At 56.1% G+C, this 15,514-nt stretch overlaps 1 protein-coding gene across 3 annotated transcripts in view; it reads left to right on the top strand.

The window, feature by feature from the left end:
- The window catches only part of Camk2b (calcium/calmodulin dependent protein kinase II beta), a 95,701-nt gene extending 80,188 nt beyond the window's left edge, over window positions 1–15,513 (top strand). For 2 of the 3 annotated variants that reach the window (XM_071614367.1, XM_071614362.1), the window contains 7 exons: window positions 1,232–1,272; window positions 1,419–1,490; window positions 4,579–4,627; window positions 12,293–12,368; window positions 12,451–12,545; window positions 12,788–13,021; window positions 13,361–15,513. In XM_071614367.1, the coding sequence (XP_071470468.1) occupies window positions 1,232–1,272; window positions 1,419–1,490; window positions 4,579–4,627; window positions 12,293–12,368; window positions 12,451–12,545; window positions 12,788–13,020 (566 nt within the window). In that variant the 3' untranslated portion in view covers window position 13,021; window positions 13,361–15,513. Of the gene's footprint in view, window positions 1–1,231; window positions 1,273–1,418; window positions 1,491–4,578; window positions 4,628–5,867; window positions 5,982–6,456; window positions 6,586–7,794; window positions 7,924–12,292; window positions 12,369–12,450; window positions 12,546–12,787; window positions 13,022–13,360 lie in introns of all 3 variants that reach the window. The other variant, XM_071614370.1, reaches the window with a different exon arrangement.
- Window position 15,514: the final 1 nt, after the last annotated feature.

The following is a 15,514-nucleotide window of genomic DNA, read 5'->3' as shown; positions in this document are numbered from 1 at the left end:
GCTCATGCAGGGTGCTGCTGTTGCTGCTGCTTCTTGGGGGACACCCTTTTTGAGAATGCTGCAGCCCTAGGTCTCTGTGTGCAGACTCAGGCCTGCCCTGGGCAGTAAGAGTCCCCCTCTGGATAGCAGCAGAGCCCAGCATCAGGCATGGTCAGCAAGCATCCTGGAACCGGGTGTGTAAGGAGCTATGCCTCCTCCTTCCTCACTGGACCTGGGGCCAAGGGACCCCACCCCTCCCGTGCCCTTCGTGCTGTGCCCAGCCCTGGCTGCTTCTCTAACCTGCTGTACCGGCCGCACGGCCACTTGGCTGTCCTTGGGGAATGCTGGGCCAGGACGGGCTGGCTTTGCTGCCCCGTGTGAGTGCCTGCCTGAACCAATACAAATCTTGTTTTCTCTTTCTTCCTCTCTTCCTTTCTCACTCCTTCCCTTCCTCACCTTTCCTTTTCTGTAAGGTAAGCTGACTTCCTCCTTTTTTTTCTTTTTTTTTTTTAAGTTCTAAAATTAAAATTCTAACTTCTGCTGTGGAGGGTGTGAATGCTGGGGGTGGAGGACGGGGCAGAGCCAGGTCTATCCTGACCTCTGAGGGGAGTTTTGGGGTCACAGGGTCATCTGCTGGGCCTGGGCATCCGCTGGGGCTTGTGGGCAAAAAGGCTGGTGTTGGCCACAGTGAGTGCCAATAAGAAATGGCCCCACAAGCAGGGTTGCTGGGACAGTTCAGGAAGACAGCAAGGCCAAGGCATTTGGACACTGGTGGAGAGGTCAGAGTCCCGTTGTTAGAAAGAAGGGTGGGGTCTGAGCAGGGCACATACCTGGGCTGGGATGAACCCCTGATGGGAACATGGTGAACTGTGGGGGTCAAGACCTTCCCTCCTTGCTCAGCTGCCCACGACCCCCAACCTGCTGCCAGCCCCCAAGGGAGGAGTCCACATTCTCCCTCTCTTGAAAGCCAAGGGGCACAGGGCTAGAAGGCTCCTCCGTGCCCTGTTGGAGCCCCAAGGTTGCAGAAGATTCTGGGGAAGGGGCAATCCTGGGGTGAGGGGTCCCTGGGCAGTGTGGCCCAGCCCCCTCTGGAGGTTCTGATGCTGCTCAGGGCTTGGCTATGTGCCGAAGCCACAACTGTTTCCGATCCTGGGCCTCACTCCTGGGGAAAGGGCAGAGGTAGGTGGGAGGGTTGGGTCCACAGGGAGACCCGGGTCCATCACTAACAATGCCTTCTTCCTTCCCAATGCAGCAGCCAAGAGTTTACTCAACAAGAAGGCAGATGGAGTCAAGGTGAGGAGCCAGTTTGGCCTTAGGGGCCCAGATCCTAGAGCTCTGCCCCTGCCATTGAGGCTGTGGCTTTAGAGACCCTGATAAGCATGGGAGGGGAAGTGGGTACCCTTTTTCTCCCTAATAACTCCTCTCCTCTCTCTCCACAGCCCCAGACAAACAGCACCAAAAACAGTTCGGCCATCACCAGCCCCAAAGGGACCCTCCCTCCTGCTGCCCTGGTACTGAACTCCTCAACCCCTGGCCCCTCCCATACCCACTGTCTGAGAGGCCCTGTGAGGTGGGGTCCCACCCAGCCTGGCTGGTCTCTGACAGCACACACCTACCCCGACCAATCCCACACTTGCTGGGGGCAGTGATGGGGGATTTGGTCTCAAGTGAGAAACCACTGGTCAGGGGCCCCAGGTTCAGGCCAGTACAGAGCTGTTCCGGGAACCCCTTTCTGGAGTCCGGAGATATAGGTACAGAGGAGAGGTCTGTCCTCCCACCTATGCTGCCTTATGAGTCATCCCCCCAAGAATCTGCAGCAAGAGATTGTTCAGGAAGCTGGTGAGGCAGAAGACAAGGGCACTGCCATGGCTCCCCATCCCCCCAGGGACCTCACCCTCAGCTTCTCTGCCACCCTCAACAGGTTGACCCAGCTTAGGGGTGTAGCTGAGTCCCATGGGGGTGGGGGCCATGGTGGTGTAGTGAGATGTCCAGCAGCATCCAGGGTGTGCTTGCCCCTCCCATCTGTTCCTATCAAAACTAAGGTACCCTGCTGGACTATGGATGCCTGAAAGGGAGGCTGGGGGCTCCCTGCTGGGGAAGGGTGGGGATGCTGACTCCCCTACTATGTATCACTCTGCTTCTTGAGGTGGTATTGACCATCTCTGGCCTCTTTGTCCTAGGGGGCTCCTGTCCAGGTAAATCTCACAGCTGGCATTCTCAGAGATGTGGAGTTGTGGCCAGAGGGCACCAGCCTCCTGCTGAGGCACCATATGCTTACACTCACTATCCAGGGGCGGTTTGGAGTCTGCTGGGCCATAGGCTCCTAAGTTTGCTAGAAGTATGCTTGGAATCCCCCATGGGCCTCAGGCCAGGCTTCTGGGAGACAGCCCAAGACTGTCCACAGGAAGGCTGCCTTTGCCAAATGGTTCCCTTGAGCTCATGGGGAGTCCTCAGGAGAGGAAAGCTGTCCTGTACAGGCAGTGGAGAACCTGCTCAGAGCAGTTGGGCTGTGGGAAGAGGGTGCCAGGCACCACCTAGGTCCTCCCAGTGGCCAAGGTGGCTCACACACCGGCCTCACAGCCAGTCCCATTTGGGCCCTGTCCATCCCATGTACCACTCCCACCCCGATGGCATCTTTAAGCCTGTGCCTCCCCCACGCTGGGGCAGAGGGTCCAGGCAGCAAAGGGTGGGGAGGACTCCTGGAGGCAGAGCCCACATGTACCTGCAGCTTCTCTTGGCCCCCATGAGCTCCATCATCCCTCGGGAGGGCAGGTGCCGTCTCCAGCCTGGGAAGATCTGTTGGTTCCATCATGTTGGTCGGACCCCAGCCTGCTCCACTGCCCTGAGGGCCATCGCTGACCACCTGCTGCCTCCATCCCTATTGGGCCATCTCGCTGACCACTTGTCGCCTCCATCCCTGTCCCCTCTGCTCTGCACTCTCTCTGGGTGGACTCTGGCCGCTGCCCACTCCTCCTCTGTCTCCCTGGCTCCCTGTCCTCTGCTTCCTTCTTTCTCACTCTCCCTCTCTTTCCTTCCTCTGTCTGCCGCCTTCTATAGGAGCCTCAAACCACCGTTATCCATAACCCAGTGGACGGGATTAAGGTACTGCGGCTGCCTCACTCCTCCTCACCCTTTCCTCGGGCAGGAGGCGCCGGGCCCAGGAGGAGGGTCTGGACAGTGACCTGGGAAAGCATTTGTGCCCAGAGTGGAGGGCAGGTGTGCAGTGGCCTGAACTCCCAAGGCAGGGCAGAGCCCACAGGCCCACCTGCCTGGGGACCACAGCAGAAAACGAAGCGCCAGGCGCTTCCCTGGGAAGAAATCTTACAGCTGTGCCCTGTCACCACATGCCAGCTCTCAGCCAGGCTCCAAGGGGACCTCCCACTACAGGCACTGGGGCAGGTCCACGGCTCAGGAACTTTGTCCTTGCCCCTCTGGCTGCCCCCCACCCCTCAATCCCTAGCATAGCCCCAGTGCTTCCTGCTGAGCGGACCCCCCCCTCCTCTCTGCTCTGCCATCCGCTCCATCACATTGGCGTCATCACCTGGGGCCGGGGAAGGGGCTGGCTCTCTGTGGTGGTGGGAGGGATGGGCAGGTGGCTGAACCCTTTCCAGTACAGCACCCATGCCAGCAAGCAGTTCAGACTTATGCCAGGACCTGAGCTCCCCTGAACCCCCAGAATGCCCCCATGAGGCCCCCATTCCCTTCTGAAGGTTTCAGAAGACACCATCCCATGACAGGGACCAGAGGCTGTGGGCATCCCCAGTGCTAGGCACCAAAGACCTGTCTTCCTTCCGCTTGGATAATGGGTGTCCCTTGGGCCCTGTGTGTCTGGAGAGGGATCATATTTCTCTGTGAGGGACCCCTAGACAACATTTTCTGGGTTGAGGTGAGCCATGATCCTACACTTGAACACCTCCAGTTCGGGCCTAGGGCCCAGAGCAAAGTCCAGTCAGTGTCCAGACCAAGGGGTAGTCCCTCAGGGACCTAAGAGATTTATATTCCTTCTGAGGAACACAGCAAGGTCCCTGGAGACATGAGGCATCTGGATACTATTTTTCTCTGAAGGGCAGCAGACACTTGAGGTGGGAAGGGCTGGGCCTGGCAGGATTTGGAGGGGCAGATGGCCCAGGTGGGCATCTCACTTTTTTGGGGGGAGGGGCTAGGTGGCAGGTATATTCTGTCTGGGGCCCCAAGAGACTTGAATCTGAAAGTTGCTCCATCTAAATGTCAAATGCCCAGGCACATCACCAGGAGTTAGAAAAATCACCTTGTGTTTTAAGTCTTGAAATTTCAAAATGCCGGTTCCTCTCATTAGACAGTCAGTTAAGCATCCCGGAGTCTCGCTGGGAAAAGGGAAGTCAAGGCCCTTGCTGTTGGGGATGTGGATGGATGCTGCTTATGGTGGGACAGGATGAGGCCTGGAGAGGGCTCCTGCACAGGCAAGGGAGCTTTCTCCTCCAGTTACTGCTCCATGAGATTTGGGGGGCCCCAAGGCCTGCCACCGCAGGCCTGACCCAGAGCCCTTGGCTAATCCCACTGCTGGCTGTATCCCTTCTATCCTCAATCACATCCTGACCTGAACCTCCCGTGTTTCCTCAGGAATCTTCTGACAGCACCAACACAACCATAGAGGATGAAGATGCTAAAGGTACCTGCCAGAGACCTAGCCCATCCATGCTGGGTTACTCTTTGGGGTGGATAAGCCTTCAGGGGGTCCAGTGTCCTACAACACAGCAGCTTAGGACCTGGTGTTAGAGGCTGCCCAGTGTGGACAAGAAGCAGCTTTGAGACCACCACCAGGCTTCTCAAGTACCCTGTCTAAGTGAGGAAGCCATGGCCATGAATTGGGGCTTGTTCTGTTCTGGGAGCCAGGAGCTCAGTTCCCATGGGGGACCAAGTATGAGGGTAGAATTTGCTCAAGATGTTGTTCTTCTCTTAAAGTTCCTTAAGCTTGTGATTCCGTCCATCTTGCACTGGTGAGTGGCTGGGTGACTGAACCATGCTTCGTTTCCTGGGAGCATCCCCCCTCCCTGTGGTGGGCTTCAGTGTTATACCCTGATCCCAAAGCTCTTCCTGCAGAGCACAGCCTTGTGTGTTCCTCCCAAAGACCACAAGGCACCTGGCACCATCGAGTGGTCCCCCAGCCTCTCTTCTGCCTTGTCCAACTCCCCAGAAGTAGCCTGGTAGCACTCCAGGCTACCTATTACATAGTCCATCAGCTGCCCTTTAGGATAGCCCCAGGGGTCGGATGGGGGTTCTGATCCTACCCGCCCCATCCAGCTGTGATGTTATTCCTGAATGTCCCTCAAGCTTCAGAGTGAGGTAAGCATAGGGCTTTGGACCCTTGACACAGGACAGTGGACATCTGTGTCATTCCCCCACAGATTGAAACAGGCCCTGAAGTCAGCAGTATGAAGACACTCATACTTCCCTGTTTAAGATTGTGCCCTCAGCATGGGGCAATAACAAAGGTGGCTGAGCCTCAGTTTTGCAGAGAGATAGAAGAGGACAAGGGGGACAGGATAAGGCTCAGAGACAAGGCAGGAAACTAATATGGGGCAGGTCCTGGGGCTGCAGAACAGGACCACTGGGCCTCTCTCACCTCAGCCAGGACAGGCCCAGTGGCCACAATGCCTTGTGGTGATTGTCATTCCCACTTCCTGATTCTACAGGTCCTGGCCAGGGGCCACCAAATGAGGCTTCCTGACCCCAGTGGGTGGCCCCAAAAGATGACCCTCCTCACCCACCTCTGTTCACCCTCCAGCTCCCAGCAGTGGTCTGGGGTTCAGTGATAACCTCCCTCCTCCCCTTTCTAGCCCATTATGGGGCCTCTGCTGCCCCCTTTCCTAAGTGCCTGCCACCTACCCACCTTCCTCTGTTCACCCCAGGCCCCAGGGTCACTGATGTCCTAAGCTCGGTGAGGAGAGGCTCGGGAGCCCCAGAAGCTGAGGGGCCCCTGCCCTGCCCATCTTCAACTCCTATTAGCCCCCTGCCAGCCCCATGTAAGTAGCCCGGGCCCTGCTGCTGCCGGGATCACTTTGAAGGGCCTGGCAATCCTCTCTGAAGGGCTACTCAAGAACCAAGTGGGGGGGACTGAGCTTGGACCAATGGCTCCAGCCTGATTCAGCCCTTGGCCTCTACATCAGGCTCCCAGAGCTGCCTTTGCCCAGTGAATGCCACCTCCATATAAGCCAGGGCCAGAGGTCTCTGTCTATGGGGAAACTGTCCCAGCCTACCTTCCTGCTCACAGCCTGCCTCTGGGCAGTCTGGGAGGCTTTGAAGGGTCAGGTCTTGATACCATGATCTCCAAGAATAGCCCAGTTAACTCTCTGCCCCATTCTGGGGACTTCTTGCTGCTGAGATAGCCTTCATGTGGGAAGTCTGAGCCCAGGGCCCTACTTTCCTCCCTCCTCTCGGCTCTGCCATCTTCTCATGCGTCTGTCTGCCTCGTGTTCATGTCTTGTCTGTTCCACCCAGCCCCCAGGATCTCTGACATCCTGAACTCGGTGAGAAGGGGCTCAGGAACCCCAGAAGCCGAGGGGCCCCTATCAGCAGGGCCTTCACCCTGCCTGTCTCCGGGTCTCCTAGGCCCCCTGCCCACCCCGTGTAAGTAGTGGCCTCCAGGCCTGCTGCCTCTCCTGCTGAGGGCTCACTGCGAATGGCCAGCGTTCACAGCTTCCTGCACCTGCTGTGCACGGCCCAGCTCTCCCCAGGCCAGGATGCCCAATGGGTATCCAGCCTGGCTGGGCTTCCTGGGGGCACATGCGCTAACTCAGCAAGGCAGCTACTTGGCTTCTGCCTCCAGGGACCCAGCCGTCTTTGTGGCTCATCTCCTACTCCCTACTCCCCACCTGCTCGCCGCCCACCTCGCTGTCAGCTCTAGGCCTCTCCCTCAGAAGGGCTGTCCTACACTTGGGCAGTTGGCCTGGCCCCTCCTTGCCCCCTCAGGCAATCTCTGCTGAGAATTTTCCAGCCTTGCTGACTTCACATCTGGTTCACCCTGCCCTGCCACAGTGCCCAGGAGCCTACTCCCAGGGATGCCTCTGGTTTCCAATGTACCCTCAAGCCCAGAGCACAATTTCCTCAGCAAGGGGTGGAGGGTTGAGGAATGTGCTGAAATTGGAATCCCAGTCAGGGTCCCCACAGTTTATAGGCAAAGAGATATGACATAAAGGCTTAGCCTTTACTGACTTGTGCTGTCCACATGGGCCAAGATCGTGCTTCCTCTTAGATTTCCCTTCCCTAGCTGGTTATAGTGGTACACACCTGTAATCCCAGTGGCTCAGGAGCCTGAGGGAGGAGAATCACAAGTTCAAAGCCAGCTTCAGCAACTCAATGAGGCATTAAGCAACTTAGTGAGACCCTGTCTCTAAATAAAATATAAAAAATGGCTGGGAATGTGGCTCCATGGTTAAGCTTCCTTGGGTTCAATCCCTGGTACCAAAAAGAAAGAAAGATTTCCCTTCCCTTCCTCATCCATTTTTTCCCATATATCAAGCCCTTTCCAAGGGCCAGTTACACGAAGAAATATCCTCTGGCTTCCTTTGGGCCAGGTTGCCTCTCCTTGGAGGGCACCCTCTGCCCATAGCAGCTTCCAGCTCAGCCCACCTGGACAGACAAAGGCATCCTGGTTCATTCTGGAGCCAGCTCCCCACATTCCTTCTGTCCTCCCACATCCCCACACATCCCCCTATGTCTGCCTTCCATCCTCCTATATTTCCCTGTCTTCCCCCTCTGGCTTGGCTCTCAGCCCATAGTTTTCTCTCTTGCATGTCCCCTCACCCCACTGTGTTCACGTCTGTCTGTTCCACTCAGCCCCCAGGATCTCTGACATCCTCAACTCGGTGAGGAGGGGCTCAGGTACCCCAGAAGCTGAGGGCTCCCTGCCAGTGGGCCCCCCACCTTGCCCATCTCCGACTCTCCCTGGCCCCCTGCCCACCCCGTGTAAGTAGCACTTTGAGTGGCCCTGGAAGCTGTTTGGAGGGCTCAAAGGGGGTGAGCCCCTGCTGTGGTGTGTCACCAACCTGGCTCTGGGAAGGCCTAGCTTTTGGAGACATGGGGGACACAGGGTCCCTCTACTGGGTCATGGAGATTTGCATTTAAGCACATAAAGAAGTCATTTGACCTCATAAAATTCAAATTATGGTCATGAAGTATGTGTGTATGCATGTGTGCGTGCGGGTGTGCATGTGTGTGCACAAGTGCCCGCGCGCGCACACATGTGCATATGATTGCCTGCATATAGGAAAAGCATTCCAAATGACATGTTTGTTGCTAACCTGTGCACTACCCTGTGGGCCATAGCTTTCTTCTGATGGGAAAATAAAGTGGGCAGCTGCCCTTGCAGTGCTGATCTTCAATGCAAGAGGCAGAGGGTCCATTCTTTGGCCAGGGCCCTTCACATTGTACAGGTTGCACTCTGATGAAGGTGGACTTGTGTGGATAGTATGGCAGGAAAAGAACATAGTCCTGGGTACTGAAAAGTTCTGGCATTCCAGCTGCCCAGCTGGACATCAGGGAGCAGACTTGAGGGCTAGCCAGGGGCAAGAGAGGGCGGGAGAGACAGGCGCAGACTGGGCGGCCTCCCCAGTCTGTCTGCTGACTGCCGGCCAGTATCACTTACAGGGATGGATGACATCCCAGGGCTGCAGCCACCACCACCCCCGCCTCTAGGGAGACACAGAGTTGGGGGTGGTGCTGAGATGCTCTCAGAGAAGAGGCTGCCGGGCCAGGGGCTCGGCATGGCAGGGCAGTGGCTGGGTGAGTACCTGTGATAGGTGGGGCCTGGGGCCACCCACCTCCCTAACCCTCTGCAGGCCAGCCTTGGGGGACTGCTGCAGGTGTCTGGGGCAGAGTAGAGGAGACAGAGAGACCTACAGAAGCAGTGGCCCAAGAGGGTGGGGGTATGCAGCCTGCAGTCTCAAAGGGGCTCCAGGTCAGCTGGAGGGATTGGAGATGAGGTGCTGAGGCAAGAGGCCAGGTTCTTGCTGGTGAGGGGGTTGGGGGTCAATCGTGGGGTGGACAGCAGCTAAAGCTCATGAGGGAGGCAAATAGGAAAGGCACTGGGGTGAGCACAAAGTGGGGCTTCTGGGAGTATCGGCACCCTTTTGCATTTATTTCTGCAGCATCTCATCTGATTTTAAGGAGTCCTGCTGCCCTTATGGAGGGCAAGCCAGAAAGGGGGGCTTCCATAGGGGTCTGTACAGTTAGCTGGGTGGCTATTCTAGGTAAGGGCCTGTGGGGAAACTGAATGGCTGGATCACCTGAGGGACCATTGCATAGACTTGTTCCTTTAGGGTCTGTTCTGAACTTGGCTAGAGGAGGAAGGGCTACAAGAAAGGGTCTGTTTGGCTACCCTGGAAGGAACTGGGCAGGGCTGGGCAAAGTGCAGGGAAAGAAGTCTGTGGAAGGAGGAGGGCACCAAGTGCCAGCTCCATGCCATTCTGCAGCCAGGTTTCGAATCTCCCCCCTTTCTTGAGAAGGTGCCCACAGCTGTATTAGTTTGTGAATAGCCAGGTGCCACTGGCCCACCTCAGGCCAGACCCTCCCACCCGGGTACTCCCTGCACCCCAGGCCTAGCCCCCTAATCGGGGATTATGCATGAGGCAGGCTGATCCACGCTGATCCCAGGGCAGCTGTCCTGCCTCCCACCACTGCTGATTCTGAAGGACAGGGCTCTGAGCCAGCTGGGGTCAGATTCTACACCAGCCCCACTTGGACACGAGGGGGTTCCCTAGGCTGCTGGCTTCCTGCAAGAGAGCTGCAGGCTTCCTGCAAGAGAGCTGCAGGTAGCGTGAGGCCCTGGCTCACACTGGGCTGGGGAAAACCCTCCCAGGCCATACCTTGCCCACCACTTGAGCTTCTTGAGTTGTTGGGGACAGGGCATCTTGTCTTCAGCTGCAGGCATCATGCCTCAGGCGTCCCTTCATGCTGAGCGCCCTGCTCCCTCCCTCATGGGTGGTTTCCTTCTCCAGAGACCTGAACATCAAGAACTCAAAAGTACCCACAAGCTATTTGGGAAGACAGAGTGGGCTGGGTTGCATGGGGATCTAAGCAGCAGCCATTCCTCAGGGTAAGAGGTGTCTGGCCCCAATTCACAGGTTTCAGCTTCCTTACCTGTAGAATGGGCAGGAGGCTCTCCCAGCAGATCCTGTTTCCAACTCTGAGACCCTGTTTACTGCCTCTTGACTGGTGCTATGACCATGGACCTCCTCTTCTGCTTACTTAACATTTTCTCTTTACACTGACTCCCATTTTTAATTATAGATTGTTTAAAACTATATTCCTCAAATGAAAGATTGGTTCCACTTACCACAGTATAAGGTGACTATAGAATCAAAGCCCACTGGAAACAAAACAATGTCCTCCATTCCAGTCAGATTCTGCCCTGTGCTGAGGGCATAGCAGCAGGAGGAGGGCAGCTCACTCTGTTAGAAGCTCTGTTCAAAAGGGGATTATCAAGTGTCAGGAGGTGCTGGGCAGTGGAAGGCAGGGGCGACAGCCCAGGGAGCCTGGCTCTGGGACTGGGGAAGAATTTGGTTGCAGGTTCAGGAGAGCTCAGACCTGAAGCTCTGAGCCACCTCCAGAAAGAATAGGTGAAGTGGGGCATGATGGGCACTTAGAATTTTGCAACCCTGGTGGGGTCCAGATGTTAAGGACCTGAATAGCTGTTGCACATTTGGAACAGAGCCCTGGTACTCTCCCAGAGCTGGGCATATAGATGTGGGACTGGGAACAGGAACTGGAGGGGAAAGGGTTTCTGGAACTCACAACCCACTCCTCCTGGAGACCAGCTTTCTAGAATTGATTGTGTGAGTAGCGGGATTAGGCACCTGCTGTGAGACTACCCTGAACACAAACAGTGATATGATCTAGACTCAAGGCCAGGCAAGAAATGGAACCAGAATGATGGCACAAGTACAGCTGGGTCAGGAGAGAGGGCCTTTCCAAGATAGGGGCAGATCACAAACATGCATGCATGTGCACACATATGGACATGTACCCACAGACACAGCATATGGGCACTCATATGCACTGTGTCACATACACACATGCAGGTGTGTAATTGTATGTAGCATTGTGTACATGCATGCACTCATACACAGGTATACATGTTTGCCTGCATGCACAAGCATGTGTGTGCACACATGCACATTCTCACACATGAATGCACCCAACTCCTCAGAGGTGCCATTGAGCAACTTCTGCCCTCACTGGCCAGGTGCTGCAGGGACCAAGCAAGGATAGCTCATATTTCGCAAGCAGACACAGATGCCTTCTGCCAGCACATGTGGTCACACGTGGGCTGCCATGTAGCAGGCAGTGTCTCTGCAGTGGTGGATTTAGCCCTCCTCCCTGCCTCCCAGGTACAAGTTCCCCTGTGTCCCAGAGGTGCTGCAAGAATGGTGACAGGCAGCCCTGCCATGGGATATATTATTGTCTGCTTCTTTCATTTTTAAAAATTTTGCAATAAACTGTAATTAAAGTAGCAAAGGGGCTTCCAGTTTATTGCCCTAGAGGTTAGGGAGCCTGTCTAGAAGCCTAGAGCCAGAACCCAGGAGAAGTGTCAGCCAGGAGAAGTAGCAGACTTAAGGCCAGTTGGGGTAGAAGGGTCTGCCAGGGCTCCAGCCCAGGACTAGGATAATAAATAGGCAGAGCCATAGGCTGTGGCTTCCAGGGAAAAGCAGGATATGGGGTAGCCAGAGACTGCATATTTTTTCCTGTGGACCATCTTGTACCTTAGTCTGTTCAGGAGCCCCTCACCCTCCAGGGACCTTGGAGTCACTCCCTGAGTCTGCTGATGGTTGCTCCTGCCTGGTGCTGACCCCTAGTAACCCACCACTCTTACCAGCTGCCAAAGAGTTGTTGGGGGAAGGAACTACTAAGTTAACATGGCACAGGTGGAAGATGGAGCAGGCAGATAAGTCAGGGTGGAAGTTACAGGAAAGCCCAGGTAGGACCCATGGAGATAGGAGGACCATTGTGGGGCGAGTTGTGAAAAGGGCTTTTTTTCCCTCTTTCTGCATTTTTCAGACATTTTGTTATATAGATGAAGTATTTCTGTCATTTAAAAACATTTAAAGAAAAATGAGATAGAGCTATTGCACTTGGAAATGAGGAAGCCATTGATGACTGTGGAGGGAGTGGTGTGATCAGGACAGTTTGGGCACAGGTGCCAGGGCCTGGGAGTCCTTTCTAGAAACCAGAAGCAGAAACCAGGGTGGGAGCTGCCACATGGATACAGCCTGCAGCTCAAGCTCCACCCAGGCCCCCCACCTCAGTGCCCAGTGGTCATCCCAGTGTTTTCCTGCAGCCCGGAAGCAGGAGATTATCAAAACCACAGAGCAGCTCATTGAGGCCGTCAACAATGGTGACTTTGAAGCCTATGCGTGAGTCTCTGGGGGGCTGGGGTGGGGGGTTGTTGAGGAGGATGGAAAACTGGGCCCCTCCTCACTTGGGTTTGCCCCCCAGGAAAATCTGTGACCCAGGCCTGACCTCATTTGAGCCTGAAGCTCTAGGCAACCTGGTCGAAGGGATGGACTTCCACAGATTCTACTTTGAGAACCGTGAGTGAGGAAACTGGGGTGGGCATGAGGGGGTAGCACCTTCAAGGAAGTGCTTCAGTCAGGGGCAGGGCTGTGGCCAACTATGGAATCATCCCCATGAAGGGGAGCCAAGGTGGTGGGGGCAGAGAGCCAGGTGTGCAAGTCAGATGCTGGAGGTGGAGGGGGGATTATAGTGCATGCAGAGTGGGGGAATTGCTGGAGGGACCAGTTATCTTCAGTGCCAAGTCCCCACCTGTCTGCAGTGCTGGCCAAGAACAGCAAGCCGATTCACACGACCATCCTGAACCCACATGTGCACGTCATTGGTGAGGACGCAGCCTGCATCGCCTACATCCGCCTCACACAGTACATCGACGGGCAGGGCCGGCCCCGTACCAGCCAGTCCGAAGAGACACGTGTGTGGCACCGCCGTGATGGCAAGTGGCAGAATGTGCACTTCCACTGCTCGGGAGCACCTGTGGCCCCACTGCAGTGAGGTGAGTGGCCCTTGGGGACAATGGCCAGCAGTGTCACAGGGCACACCCTGAAGGCTGGAAACTGATGAGGCTGGAGAAGCCATGCAGGCCAGAACTTGGTGGGTCATGGTGGAAGGGCTCCCTAGCGCCACTCATCAGCACCTAAGATGGGGATCACCTGTGGTAGGCACAGGGGCCAACGCCTAGGTAGTAATTGAGCCTGGAGCCCTCTCGCAGCCAGGCCCATTTGTGAACATTAACTTGCCCACTCCCTGTGGGGGCCCTCTTTGTAGACAGCAAAGCCTGGGGGCCTGGTACAGGGGTGGGGTGCTGAGGAAGGTGACCCACCCCTTGTTTCAGAGCTGCGCCTGTTTCACCGGACAGAGTTGGTGTTTGGAGCCCGGCCGCCCTTGGGCGCACGGCCTGCCTGTCGCATGTTTGTGTCTGCCTCGCCCCCTCCCCTGGTGCCTGTGTCTGCAGAAAACAAGACCAGACGTGATTTGTTTTTAAAAATAAGATGACGACAACGACAACCACTCAAAAAAATTTGACATCGGATGAAATGGGAAAAGGAAAGAAAAAAAAAAAAAAACTAAAGAAAGGAAAAGCTGTAAAAATCTGGCATTTGTGGGGTCGCTCCCCACCCAAGCTCCACGTGTGTCCGTTTCGCTCCTGGCCTTGGGGAGCCCTTGGGGCATGAACATACCCACGAGGCCCCCACGCGTGCTGAACGGTGTTAGTCTGTAGGTATCGCACTCACCCCACACCTCAGGCATCTGCATCCTCCTGCCAACGCATGGGCCCTGTGTGTGCTGCCTGGCTGTTGTGGTGTCAGGTGTCTTGGGGAGGGTTGTGGGGCCACTGGGCTGCCTCCTTTCCCGCTAGTCGTGCCTGAGAGTTGCTGCTGTTCCTGCTTTCCCTTCCCTTCCCTCATCCCTGTGAAGGGCTGGGTGTGGGCTTCCTCAAGTCACTATCCAGCATGGATAGCCCCTCGCCCCTTGAGCGTGCAAGAGACCACCGCCCCCAAGGCTACCAGAGAAGCTTCAAGGGCCCTGGGCTCCAGCTCTGGTCCTTTGAGGAGTGAGGTGTGGAAGGGTAAAATTTGCCTCCAGGCCTTGTGCCTGGCAAGAGGACACTTTGGCTGCAGCTCTGATCTGTCCAGCTGTGGAGAGGGGAATCAGCCAAAGGCTGGCCTCCCTGTTGTTTGGAGCACCTGTCCCTTCCCTGCTGGCCAGCAGCAGAACAACAATGGCCCTCCCTCAGCCTGGGCAGCTGGGAGCAGACCTTACCAAGGACTGTGGGTCTGGAATCCCTGATGGACAATGGATGCTGGGAGCAGGCCAGGCTGCATCTGCAGAGATGGGGAACTGCGGGGCTCAGGGCTGGGTTGAATGACACAGCAAGTTTGAAAGAGGGGTAAGAAGGTGCTGGGCTTCTGCCTGGGCAGGGATCTGAGTAGTTGTTTGCTGACGTAGAAGTACTTTCATTACCTGGGCCTGGAGCAGAAGTCTCTGTGGGAGCCGTCCAGGAGCACGTGGAAGGCCAAGGGTGGTGGTGGGCCAGGGATGCAGCCTAAAGAGGTTAGGCTGGGGGCAAGATGTATGGGTGTGGGGCTAGACACTGATGGGTGGAGGGAGGATCCCTAGGGACAATGTGCTGCCTCCAGGGGCCGGTGGTGCTCCCAGGTATAGTTGCCTGGGCTCACTGTGAGGTGGTCCCGGCCCCTTATGATGGTGGGCGCCACGGCAAGGCTAAAGACAGAGTCCCAGGGCAGTTGGGCCAGGGAAGGTGGGTCTGAAGCCAGATTGGTAGGAGTGGGTAGGAGCCTTGAGTGCAGAGGTGCAAGAGCCTCCACCCCAATGCTGCCCACCTTCAATTCACGTCATTTTTCAACAAGGATTTTCTTTATCTTCCCCCACAAATCAAGTCAAGGGAGGGGCACAGAGTGGGGGACAGGACACAGGATCCTAAACTCCAAGGGGACTGCCCACCCATGGACACTCAGTGGACACCACCTTTCGTCCATACTGTGCCCAGGACAGCTGTCCTCATCCATGGACACAGGGTAAACATCTGCCAGGCTCCGCGCGAGTGGCTCAGGCCACAGGACAGCGGCAGGGCTTGCCATGGACAGCGTGCAGCCCCGCGGCCGGCCACCCTGGCGTCCTGGGGCCTCCTCCCCATTTCTCCCACTCACCTTGTTATCTCCACGGAGCTGCCTGTCTGGGATAATTTGGGGATTTTTTTTTTTCTGGGGGATAATTCTTTTGCATGACCCTCTCTAAAGAGCAGGACACACCTGCTCTGCTAGCTAGGTGTTTGCGGGTGGTGGCGTTGGCCGCTGGCCAGTGCTGCAGGGAGTCACTGCCTGCAGTGCTGGCGGCCCCTTCCTCTTCTCTCTTTTTGCTGAGTTTCATTGTCTTTTCTTTCTGAGCCTTGTAGGTGTACAAAAATTATTCTTATTTTGTTCTGTCTCGGGAAACTGCAAATAAAAGAAAAACAGGACAAACTGCT

The sequence above is a fragment of the Marmota flaviventris genome, chromosome 1, assembly GCF_047511675.1.
Source record: "Marmota flaviventris isolate mMarFla1 chromosome 1, mMarFla1.hap1, whole genome shotgun sequence".
In the NCBI taxonomy this organism is placed as follows: domain Eukaryota; kingdom Metazoa; phylum Chordata; class Mammalia; order Rodentia; family Sciuridae; genus Marmota; species Marmota flaviventris.
This window is presented reverse-complemented; position numbering and strand designations above follow the sequence as displayed.